At 36.7% G+C, this 12,724-nt stretch overlaps 1 protein-coding gene across 1 annotated transcript in view; it reads right to left on the reverse strand.

The window, feature by feature from the left end:
* Positions 1-823: 823 nt before the first annotated feature.
* LOC107742590 (myosin phosphatase Rho-interacting protein-like) overlaps positions 824-12,724 on the reverse strand; it is a 26,914-nt gene continuing 15,013 nt past the window's right edge. Inside the window, exons 9-15 of the mRNA XM_016555633.1 lie at positions 10,107-10,224; positions 9,536-9,695; positions 7,753-7,863; positions 7,587-7,673; positions 6,468-6,630; positions 6,299-6,384; positions 824-1,594 (exon numbers count right to left, since the gene is read on the reverse strand). Coding sequence (XP_016411119.1) covers positions 1,523-1,594; positions 6,299-6,384; positions 6,468-6,630; positions 7,587-7,673; positions 7,753-7,863; positions 9,536-9,695; positions 10,107-10,224 — 797 coding nt within the window. The 3' untranslated portion in view covers positions 824-1,522. The remainder of the gene's footprint in view (positions 1,595-6,298; positions 6,385-6,467; positions 6,631-7,586; positions 7,674-7,752; positions 7,864-9,535; positions 9,696-10,106; positions 10,225-12,724) is intronic.

A 12,724-nucleotide genomic window follows, 5' to 3' on the forward strand; every position in this document is an offset into this window, starting at 1 on the left:
GTGCAATTAATTCGATTAATAAATCAGCACATCATGTAATAAATTAGCCTTATTTTTAATAACTTAATTTATAAATACATGACTTGTAATGATATAAAAAAATGACACTAAATACAGGGTTTCTGCAGGTTTTATGAAATTAAATGTAACACCTTTTCAAGACCAAGTAAGGAATAAATGTAATGGAACACAAAATGTCAATATGTACTCTAAATGTAAATGTCTTGTATTATAAAGAACATCCAGCTTCCAAAAGATTTCCATTACTTTTAAATAATTTTACAATAAATAAAAAAAAAAATAATAAACTTCTTCCAACCACTAGAATATTGAAACAGCATTTACTGTCTAATCGCAATGCAACAGTGAACATCTACATTTTCGTCTAAAGATTCTTAAATCAAGATATATTTACTGGAGAAGCAGATGATGAAAGAAGTTTTGTTTATGAGAAATGTGAAGTGAGTTTATGATTAAAACGAACAAATATATGCCAATGGGCTCAGAAAAAAAAAAAAAAAAAAAAAAAAAATTTAATTTGCAAAACTTAATTCAAACGGAAAAAAAGTAAATGTATTCCCTTTGACGGATATTTGCTCAAACTCACTTTATTTAGTTGAATTTCTCAGAAAGCAAGACTTCCTTCGTTTTGCATCTCCAGCAAACGCATTGATTTTTGAAAACTTTGAAATTTAAAAAAAAAATAAAAAATACTGAAGATACAAATTTTTAGCAATGCATGCAACATTTAATGCCACGACTCTGATTTAAGAAAGCCTGCGATATAAATAAATAAATAAATGACAGACCAATCCGTGCAAAAGAGGGTGCAAAAATATTTATTGCTAATAAACCTGTTGTCAGTTCGTGTACATTTGCGGTATATTTACAATAATGTATAGACGAATGGAAATGTGAGACAAAAAATTCATAACATTTAAATAAATACAAAGGACTGCCACTGAACGACACCACAGACTTCATCAGCTCGAAAAAAAACAAAACTCCCATTAATTATAACGGCAAGCTTATATAAACTTGTTAATATTCTGTCGACCCTCCCAGGTCTGTTCCCGTGTGTTTTACGGTCATCAGAAATGCTCCTTTGTTTCGAGCATCCGGAGACGCCGCAGAAGGTCAGCGGGTGATGATGCAAGCCTCGACTAAATGCAGCTATTTTAACAATAAAGAGCCGGAGGGAATGTGCAAACCCAGCTCATCTAGCGTCACACGCGAGCAGTCTGTAGTGTCGAGAAACACTCACACAAACTAAAGAGTTAAAACAGTAGCTTACACAGTCGTGTTTAGTGTACGCATGATAGATGCTTCATTAAAAACGAAGTATTTACATTAAGACAATGCAAATGCAAACAAACCAATAACGTCACAGTAACTGAAGTGCATGACTATAGACATAAAACTCAAACTTCATACCATGTTTAATATACGCTGTGACCAGTGTGTCTCTAAGTGATTAATTACTGGGCTAAAATACTCTTAATTAGCATGCAGCGAGGCCGTGTCAGAAGTCCTTCGTGTCCTTGTTGTCGAGCAGGTGAAGTCTCTGCTCCGCCGTCAGACCTTCCTTCAGACTCTGGAGACGCAAACAGAGAGACATTAGAAAGGATCTCCGAGAGCATGTACATCAAACAGGGCTTATGAAGGTCAATGTCAAACTTTAAGAAGCAAAGAAAACATAAGGAACAAGCTGAAGGGAACACAACACACTGATATGATCCGTAAGTGTAAGTGTCTAGGGACATGCATGTAATTTATTGCATGCAATGCACTGTAAGTTAGTTTGAAAATACAGCTTTTAGCGCATCTCCATTACTTTTTAATTCATTTTACCAAAAAAAAAAAAAAAGATGTCCTGTTTTCCAGAGCAAATATCTAAACTTTCTTAAATCAAGACAGATTTACTGGAGATGCAAAATGACATTATGTGTTGTTTTCTGTGAAACTGATCAAAATGAAGCAAGCTCGATTAAAACATGCATCTGTCAATGGGGTCAAAAAAATAATAATGCCAAGTTTTCATACCGCATTGACGGCTATTTGTTCTTGTTTTAAGCATAAACTCAATTTGGATCAATTTCACAGGCTTCACAAGTTTCTTTTGCATCTCCAGTAAATGTATCTTGATTTAAGAATGTTTAGATTTTTGTATTGAAAAACAGGACAACAATACTGAGGAAGAGATTCATTTTTTTTTTGCAGTGCATGCAATATTTAATGCCATGAGTTTAAGACTTCCAGCTCTGATTTAAGACCTTAAATAAGAAACCCCAACAAAAAATCCCGGCCTTTTCATCGCATTTAAACCAGTGAACGCAACAACAAGTGTTCAAAAGTTCCAGGTGTGCCACCAACAAACACAAACCCGCAGACACGTGCATCTGTGTGAAATATGAATGTAGAAATGCCCTCGAGTCCGTGAGACGCTCGTCTGATGAACATTCAGCTGAGGATCACATGCACAGCCGCAGAAAGTAATGCAGGCACTAGAGCTGGGCGATATGACCAAAACATTACGATATTTTATTGCATATCAAACAATATTGATATTGATTAGCATTAATGGGGAAATAAATGCTTCCACGTGTGTTAGACCTTCAGAGAGAATTAAAAATAGTTTGTTCACAATTTAACTAAGATTGCTTTCATTTAGAGCCCCATGAAACCAGTTTAATTTGTCCATTTAATTTTTTTCTGGATTCTGTGTTGTATGATTTTATACACATTTATCACCAAAAATGGTGTGTAATGATATTAATTAATAAAACTAACAATTTAATAAATTTTTTAAATGCTAAACAAATGAAAATATAACTAATTTACAAAAAAAACATTGCATTTTTATTTTTTTGTCAAATGAGACGCTGCACAACAGAACAGTATGAATTACATCAAGTAAATATCATGATTGTATAATGTTCGTTAATTAATAACAGCTTTGAGAAGTTCATTTTAGTGAATCAACTGAACCAAACCTTTTAGAAGCATTGAATCAACTGAACCAATTGCTTCGCAAAACGATTCACTATTTCGAAGCGCACACAACTCCTCACGCTGCTCAGAACTGTGTAAGCTTCGACAAACCCACAGCAAAAGTTTTATTTAAAGTATATTAACCTAATATCTAATACCATTAAATATGTGTCTGTATAATATGTTCTTTTATTTGTTTGCTCTATGGATGGCTCAGCTAACTAGCATTCCTCCTTTGGAGCACAAAAGCAGTGTTAAGTCGCTGGGGTATATTTGTAGCAATAGCCAACAATACATTGTATGGGTCAAAATTATACATTTTTCTTTTATGCCAAAAATCATTAGGATATTAAGTAAAGATCATGTTCCATGAAGATATTTTGTAAATTTCCTACCGTAAATATATCAAAACCGAATTTTTGATTAGTAATATGCATTGCTAAGAACTTAATTTGAACAACTTTAAAGATGATTTTCTCAATATTTAGATTTTTTTGCACCCTCAGATTCCAGATTTTCAAATAGTTGTATCTCGGCCAAATATTGTCCTATCCTAACAAACCATACATCAATGGAAAGCTTATTTATTCAGCTTTCAGCCGATGCATAAATCTCAATTTCAAAAAAATTACCCTTATGACTGGATTTGTGGTCCACTGTCCCAAATGTCTCAATGACATTAAAACAAATGTCTACAAATTTATAAAACTGATCCAAGATCAGGCAAAAACCATAGACACGCTGAAGCCTCATTTCCTGAAATCACGTGACTCTGGCGGTTTGATACACACTCCGAATCACTGGTGCGAAACAAACGATTCGCAAAGGTTTCGCAGCTTCATGAAGCAGAGTTTAAAAGCGCCCATCACTGTAGTTTTCCTCAAAGTAAACGCTGTAAAGCTGCAGAGCAGCTCTGGAGATGAAGTTCATGCAGGTTATTAGAGACATGCACTGATCCAGATCCAGAAAAAACATAGAGAGCTTTTTATCGTTTTATCATGACCTCAATAAGATAGGGTTTATCGCCCAGCCCTAGCATGAACCCGTCTGAATGATGCACTCGCTCCCTTCCAAGGGCTTTTACCTAAACTGAGAACTCAAAGGTCTTGGGGTTTAGTCTTTGGCATGTCACAACTCTGGAGGGGTCCCCGACTAAGGATTTTCATAGTCGAATCGGAATTTTCGAATCTTGCCGATAGTCGACTGATAGTCGAATCATATGTTTTGGGGGCGGGGCAAAATACATTATCAAGAGTCAAGTCAGACATTCAGTCATAATTACTGAAGTTAACACTCAGGGAAAATGTGTAACGGACGCCTCGCAGATACAGACGGGGTAAATAATGTTATGTTTCGATTAAAAGATAGTTAAACGTCAGCGAAACCCTAAAAATTCACAAAATTTTTTACAGCAGTGCTCTCTTTATAACGTTATGTATATGACAGTAGTTATTAATGTTCTGCATTTCTGTTTTGAGCTGCGCATGCTGAAGATGACCAGTAGAGTGAAGCAGCTGGGATTTAACTAATCATTTATCTCATATAGAATTCGCTTTGTTATTTATACAACATAACGTTAATATTACGACTTATAGGCTACCTGCACAAAATGCTCCGAATGCACATGAACGTGTCTGTGGCTCTGAATGAACTCCTTTTGCGGACGCGTTCTTCACGCAACAACGTGCAGAAACACGGCAACTAAACTCTAAAAATTCACAGCGTTTTATTTAATATTTATTTAAAGCTTCTTTCTTTTCAGATTCTTATTTACAACATTATCGTAATAGGCTGTATATTAACTTATTGGGAGAAAACCGGTAGTTCTGTGTGAAATCAGACATTTGAGCACCCCCAACTGAAGAGATAATCACCGTAGTACTACAATGAAGCGCTCGACTCAACCAATGCATCATATACGAGATAAATAATATATACACGATATATATAAACCGGCTGACATGTTTTGAAATCACTTGTACCCCACCTGATCGAACAAATCCAGTCTTTCACTCTGTCTGTGTCAGTTTGAGTCTTGTTAACGTTTTAAATCCCTGCCGCCCAGATCATGGAAAGTGAAACTTAAATCTATAGGGGTGGTTGGATTTATTCACGCACATTTTAATATTTATTTAAAGCTTCTTTCTTTTCAGATTCTTATTTACAACATTATCGTAATAGGCTGTATATTAACTTATTGGGAGAAAACCGGTAGTTCTGTGTGAAATCAGACATTTGAGCACCCCCAGATAGCCAAAATGGCACGATCATAACACCTCTGCGAATATTTGACTGTGAGATTGGCATCGAATCAGGCTCCTCCTATCGAAGCATCGAATCTTCCGACTATTCGGGGTCACCCCTACACGACTCACAGACTGGGGAAAACGGAGGAAGCACACACACACACACACACACACACACACACACACATTTTCTTACCGCTACCTACCAGGCTTTCTCCTGTGCAAGAAAACACAGCACACACACAGAGTTCAGCTCCTGACTGTTCACAAGCACAGTCCGCTGTATTTGTGGTTAAAGGCAATAACGTGTTGGCCTGAGGGTGGCAGTGTGGGCTTAACTAACTCTTATTCAACATCAGAAGGCTGAACTGGAAACCTACCTTTGACCTCATGGTGCGTTCGGAGCGTTTGGCCGCGCCGTCCTGATCGAACAAATCCAGTCTTTCACTCTGTCTGTGTCAGTTTGAGTCTTGTTAACGTTTTAAATCCCTGCCGCCCAGATCATGGAAAGTGAAACTTAAATCTATAGGGGTGGTTGGATTTATTCACGCACATTTTAATATTTATTTAAAGCTTCTTTCTTTTCAGATTCTTATTTACAACATTATCGTAATAGGCTGTATATTAACTTATTGGGAGAAAACCGGTAGTTCTGTGTGAAATCAGACATTTGAGCACCCCCAGATAGCCAAAATGGCACGATCATAACACCTCTGCGAATATTTGACTGTGAGATTGGCATCGAATCAGGCTCCTCCTATCGAAGCATCGAATCTTCCGACTATTCGGGGTCACCCCTACACGACTCACAGACTGGGGAAAACGGAGGAAGCACACACACACACACACACACACACACACACACACATTTTCTTACCGCTACCTACCAGGCTTTCTCCTGTGCAAGAAAACACAGCACACACACAGAGTTCAGCTCCTGACTGTTCACAAGCACAGTCCGCTGTATTTGTGGTTAAAGGCAATAACGTGTTGGCCTGAGGGTGGCAGTGTGGGCTTAACTAACTCTTATTCAACATCAGAAGGCTGAACTGGAAACCTACCTTTGACCTCATGGTGCGTTCGGAGCGTTTGGCCGCGGCGGCCGCCATCTTTAAAATGTCAGGGTTGCTCTTTGACTTCATGATATCTGAAAGACACGACAGCCAGCCGGTTCATAACGTGCAGGTGAATGCATCTGAGCGTGGGTTGATCTCGAGGCGAGGCTCGTACCGTATCCACCGCGCTCCACGTCCTCCAGCGCGGGTTGCCCCAGTGCATCATGGGCCTGCTGCAGCTGCTCGCGCAGGCGGCTCAGATCGCGCTCCGCTTTGGCCCGTACGATGCTCAGCTCCGTGTAGATGTCCTTGTATTTATCCGTTGCATATTTTTTATCCTATAAAGAGACACGGCACATTAATCATCGCACATTCTTACAACGGGGTCCTTTAAAAAGCGTTAAAATTCAGTTTGATCAAAATTATAGTCATTTTAGGAGGTCATATATTTGGGTACAAAAATCGTTTGTTGTATTTAAATTGCCATGTCAGCTTCACAGGCTATTATATGGCAGATACAACATTCAATAAACAATACAATAAATACACACATTTCATAAAATTCAATTTAGAACAAAAAGACTAAACTTTGTATATACTCTATAAAAAAATATTGATTAAAATTGTAGTTTTTCTGCATCCAAAATAATTCAGGAATGGGAATACCCTACTAATGTGATGATTAAACTTATTAAACAAAATACAATGATTTAATTAAATAAATACGAGTGCTGCAAGTTCAGTTCGAATTCAATCAACGAATATTACACATTTATGTCAAGCAGCTGATTTTGATCGTTCAGACAATGAATTACGCCAGTGTTTATCTTACGGTATTTATACTGTAGCAATGAAGTAGTAATACTGGCATTTCAAAATAAGAGTCCCAGTGTATTCGGGCATGTTTATAATTAAAAGTCCCGCATAATGCATATATTATTATTGGTATTTTAGTTACACAAACTGTATTTGGAATTTAATTCAACTCGCACGCTCTCTGGGCTGCTCGTCACGAGAAGGAAAGACTAAGAGCATTAACGCTTTCAATGTATATACATTTTTCTAGTAGCAGCACAATTATGTTTTTTGCTTTATCACATCTGCAAAATCAAATATAAACATATGTATTGATGCAATATTAGTGCATAAACCAAATGCAATGCATATGCATTTGCTAAATAAAACATCTTTTTAAACTTGTGTGTCGCAGCCCGTTTAATTAAGAAAAAAGGTATTGGAAAAGGTCTCAAAATCTTGATTTTAAAACTCCTCACAATGAAGGTGCAGCACTTACTCTGTGGGCAGTCTGAAGCTCATCTTTTAAAGAGTTAATCTCCTGCTTCAGATACTGCACTTCTGACTCCTTCACCCTCCGCATCACCTGTGAAGACAAGCGTGATCAGCTTCTCATTCGCAGCATGCTGTGGAGAACGAGCGAGGCATGAAGGGAAGCAGCAGACCTCCAGCTCGTACAGCTCCTTCCCCTGCATGCCCCCGCCAGCGTCCCCGCCGTCCTCGCTCGCCATCGAGCGCATCTTCGTGATCTCAGCCGCCAGACGGTTGTTCAGCTCCTGCACGACAGACAAACAGACCAAATCAAGCCTTCTGTGCGTCTGAAGTCGATTCAGTTGCGCTAAGGTCATGCTGACCATTTAGTTTCGATTTCATCCTTATTAAAACTACTAAAGAGCTTGTCTTTTGTTGTTTGATTAACATTAATCAGGTTTATTAGGCTTCTGTGTCTTTAAGACCTAATGCACGCATCCAATATACTGACACACTTCTGATATTCTCACAGCTGCTTACATTCACTTAATACTTAACCCACTGTGTTCATGTGAATACTCGCCAAAACAGTCATCATTTTGTGCGAATTTGTCCGTTCAAGTGCGAAAGAGAACTCAATTCAGTTCTCATTCCAAATCGTCTCCAAATTTTTATTCATTCACAAAGAAAGCAGAAAATATGATGACCTTTTCATCTTTCAAAACTGTTTATTTAGTTATTGTCTTGTTTTTCTCAGTGAATAGGGCCCTATGAAATCAGTTTTAATTTTTCTAGACTATTTTTCCTCTATTTTAATTTTTATAACTTTGTTTTAATGGTTAAATTACATTTGATTGGTTAAAAAGCATGTCTAATTAATTGAAACCATGAAATTTACACAAGTTAATGACAATTTATTAAAAGTTTAACAAAAATCACATTTTCTTCTCAAATTCTGCCATATTTTTTAAACAAATTTAATAATCAAAATATATATATTTTTTTTTTAAATTCTATGTTATGCATTTTTTTCTGGTAATCAAATGATAGCATGAAACAATAATTATCAATAATTTATCTTTTAATCAAATGAAAATTAAACCTCTCCCATTTTTTTTTCTGCAAACAAAGTGCTGCACAACAGGTTAATTGTTAAACAAGCTTTTGAATGCTATAGTGTATAATGTTACAAAACCTTTTTAACCTTTTCAGATAAATGCTGATCTTTGGATCTTTATATTCATCAAAGAATCCTGAAAAAAATTTACTCAACTGTTTCAAATAATAATAATAATAATCTTGTTTCTTGAGCAGCAAATCAGCATATTAGAATGATTTCTGAAGATCATGTGACACTGAAGACTGGAGTAATGATGCTGAAAATACAGCTGCGCATCACAGAAATAAATTACACTTTAACAGATATTCACACAGAAAACAGCCGTTTAAATAGTAAAAATATTTCACAATTTTACTGTTTTTCTGTATTTCTGATCAAATAAATGCAGGCTTGATGAGCAGAAGAGAATTCTGTAAAAAACATAAAAAATCTTACTGTTCCAAAACTTTCGACTGGTAGTGCACATTCTACTATACAATATATTTCTGTCACAATTTCAAGTTAACCCAACTTTTATTTTGCCGTGAAGAGTTTTGTGTGTGTGTGTATGATGTGCCGGTAGTTTTTCTCAAATGAAACAGTCAAATGTGTTCATGTATCTACGTCCTCATTTAGTGAGACGGCAGACGACATCGCATTCATTCACTCACACAGCAACACGCAGAACACGCAGGATTTCAATTTAAATAGTCTTTTTGCAGTTGAATATTTACAGACACCAGTCCATATCGCCATCTGACTGAAGTGCACTGACCTACTTTGGATTTATTCATTCAAAATTTGGCATCATAGGGCCCTAAGTGAAGAAATATTGTGGACGAATTATAATATTGGTCACTGAGGTTAGCAGCGGTCACCTGGTTGTGTGCATTGAGCTCCTGGTTCTCCCGCTGGCACTGTCGGAGCGCCTGTCTCTCGGCCTCCAGCGCTTGGGCCAGATGAGCGTTTTCTAAGCACTTCTGCGAGTACTGCTCCGACAACACCTCGATCTCCCTCTGGTACGACATCAGCTCTTCCCTGCAACACAAATGCACATGCGTTTTTCCTTTCAGTTTAGAGTGATGATAAAAGAGCAAGGCCTTTATGTCTAGACAGAAGTACAGCCAAGAGCTTGAGGGCAGATTACGAGCATGTGCACAAAGAAAGAAACTGTGCAATCACTCCAAATTTGGCATCTTGGCTGCGTTTTATCCACTCCAATTAAAGCAGTATTATTTGCAAGTCTTATTTGCATATCGCAGCTTTAACAGTGATGTTACAAGAAATGTGCCACAAAAGCGAGATGGGAGGTGTGGCCGTGTAAACTTGTTTCAAGCAATTAAATCTGAAGAGACAGCTGTTTACTTCCCGAAAGAATGCAAAGGTGCGGCTGCGCTGCATTTTACTGCATTACGAGGCTGAAATGGCGTTAAAGGAGTAGCAACTGACTCGTGCTGTTTGTGGATTTCCTCGATGTCTGCGTTTTCTGTGTTGCTGTTGGCCTTGCGCGTTTTCTCCAGCTCCCGCTCAAGCTCCGACCGATGTGCATTCTTCATTGCTTCGATAGCTAATCAAAGAAAAACATTAAAAACACTGTTTATTAGTAATGGGTCTTAAAAACAGGGAAAAAAAGGTTATTCTACGTTTGTGTCTATATGCATTTATAATTATGACATTTTCATTGAGATTATGCTGTATTATTAACATTATCAACTTTGCTTCTTTCAATCAGCACAGGTTTTGTGTTTCTTTCTGGAACTGGTTGTCCTCAGTTTTTGAGTGAATATTGCCGAAATTATCCACAAATAATGCTTTATTCACTCACAAACATCAGCTCAGATCAATGAGGCAATCAATCAGCTCCAAAAAGAAATACAAAACCTGTGTTAATTGAAATAAACAAGTTGATAAAAATATTGATGATAGCATAATGAGAGATTTACAAGCAATTTTTAAAAGGCAGGTCATTTTTGACTGGTGATTATTATTATTTTTTTTTCAAAACATGACTCTTATTTTGGATTTTAATGTTTATATCGCTAAATTCACTGGAAACCGAACACTTGTTTATCAATGCTTGTTATAACATGGTTGTAATTCCTGAACGCTTTGGAATACAGACCTAAGGTTGGTCTATTTTTAAAGAAAACACACAGCAGATTATTGCTGAAGTGAATGCATTTAAAAAAAAGAAAGTATAAAAAGTTATAGAAGTTTAAGTTTACAGTAAAGATAATGCAATATACTTACAAAACCTGTGTTAATTGAAATAAACAAGCTGATAAAAATATTGATGATAGCATAATGAGAGATTTACAAGCTATTTTTAAAAGGCAGGTCATTTTTGACTGGTGATTTTTTTGTTTTTTCCCAAAACTTGACTCTTATTTTGGATTTTAATGTTTATATCGCTAAATTCACTGGAAACCGAACACTTGTTTATCAATGCTTGTTATAACATGGTTGTAATTCCTGAACGCTTTGGAATACAGACCTAAGGTTGGTCTATTTTTAAAGAAAACACACAGCAGATTATTGCTGAAGTGAATGCATTTAAAAAAAAGAAAGTATAAAAAGTTATAGAAGTTTAAGTTTACAGTAAAGATAATGCAATATACTATTTTTTTTTTATTGTATATAAAATAAATATGTAATAAAATATGTTGCAATCTAAAATTGCTATAAAATCAAAGCCATATGTCTAACAAAGTTATGTTCCAAATTTGAAGTTGATATCACAAAAATTGTGAGATTTTGTTTGGCCACTATACCGAAAATAACCACTGGGTGACACCCAAACTCTATTGTTTTTTTATTGACAATTTCTGTCACAACATCACTTCTATTACCAAACAGTTACCAAATATGGCACCTTGACTGTCAGACCTTTCCAACGATACAGTATGTGTTTTTTGTCAAGATTACAAAAATCTATCTCTGTATATATCTGAGTCTATGTATATATTTTTATATCTTGATTTATACCCCTAAAAGGGCGACGTCTCCCCGAGATACAAACATTTAGAGACAGACTACAAAAAATTTAAGCATTTACTTCATAAAATTTCAATGCAAACCTAATAAGCCAATGCGGAGTAACAGGTAAGGTTTCGTCCTCACTAACCAGAGATGGTGGCTGCGGTCTCCTCCGCCAGCAGTCGCTCCTTCTCCTCCTGCAGTTTCTCCAGTTCCCGCTGGTGCTTTTTCTGCAGCTCATCGATCACTTTCTGGTGAGACTCTTCCATGGCGGCGAAGCCTCGTTCACACGTCGCCTGTAGAGAAATGCAGTGCATCTCGTTCAGATCGATTCAAGTCCACTTCTACTCTGACAAGGACAACACTTACACAGAACGGTGTCCACACAAAGCCAGATATTAATAACCTACGATGGCATGAAGGAGACGTAACATAACGTAATGCAAACACACACACGCTGTGATGGGACTGTGTGTTCATCCCAAAAACTTGGACACTTCAGCCAGACTCAATGCATGAATATCACTGGATTAGATACAAAACATCAAAAGAAAACAGAACGAATGCAGATATACCGTTCAAACTTGAGATTTGGACACTTGTCAAATGCTGCTGGATCATGTTGAACTGTGAGATTTCATGCACTAAAATCACATTGACACCAGTTAAAAGTCAATGCAAACATAGTTTAGCATTTGTTTGCAGACACAGCTTTCAATGGATTGAAATTCAAACATTTGTAGCTTAAATGTCCAAGTATGTTTTGGGGGCACTACATATGCTCGTCTCTATATATTGACTTTAATTTCAATTTAATTAGGCCCTGGAACTTTCAACTCCAAAAACGCAGCATCCCTACATTTGTAAGACCATTTATGAACATGGAGTTTAATTTCAGAAGCACGTACTGATGACAAATTTATTTTAACATTATATATGTGATCTGTGCTTGCAAAATCAGTCACAATGAGCAATCTTTTCACATTTTCCTGTAAAAGACCTTCAGAATGATTTGTTGAAATCGGATGAAAAATGACTGAGCTGCACCTGTTTGAAGTCGATAGAGTCAGCAAAGTCAATTTTGAGAAAAA

The sequence above is a fragment of the Sinocyclocheilus rhinocerous genome, unplaced genomic scaffold (assembly GCF_001515625.1).
Source record: "Sinocyclocheilus rhinocerous isolate Xijiao unplaced genomic scaffold, SAMN03320098_v1.1 scaffold706, whole genome shotgun sequence".
Classification (NCBI taxonomy): Eukaryota; Metazoa; Chordata; class Actinopteri; order Cypriniformes; family Cyprinidae; genus Sinocyclocheilus; species Sinocyclocheilus rhinocerous.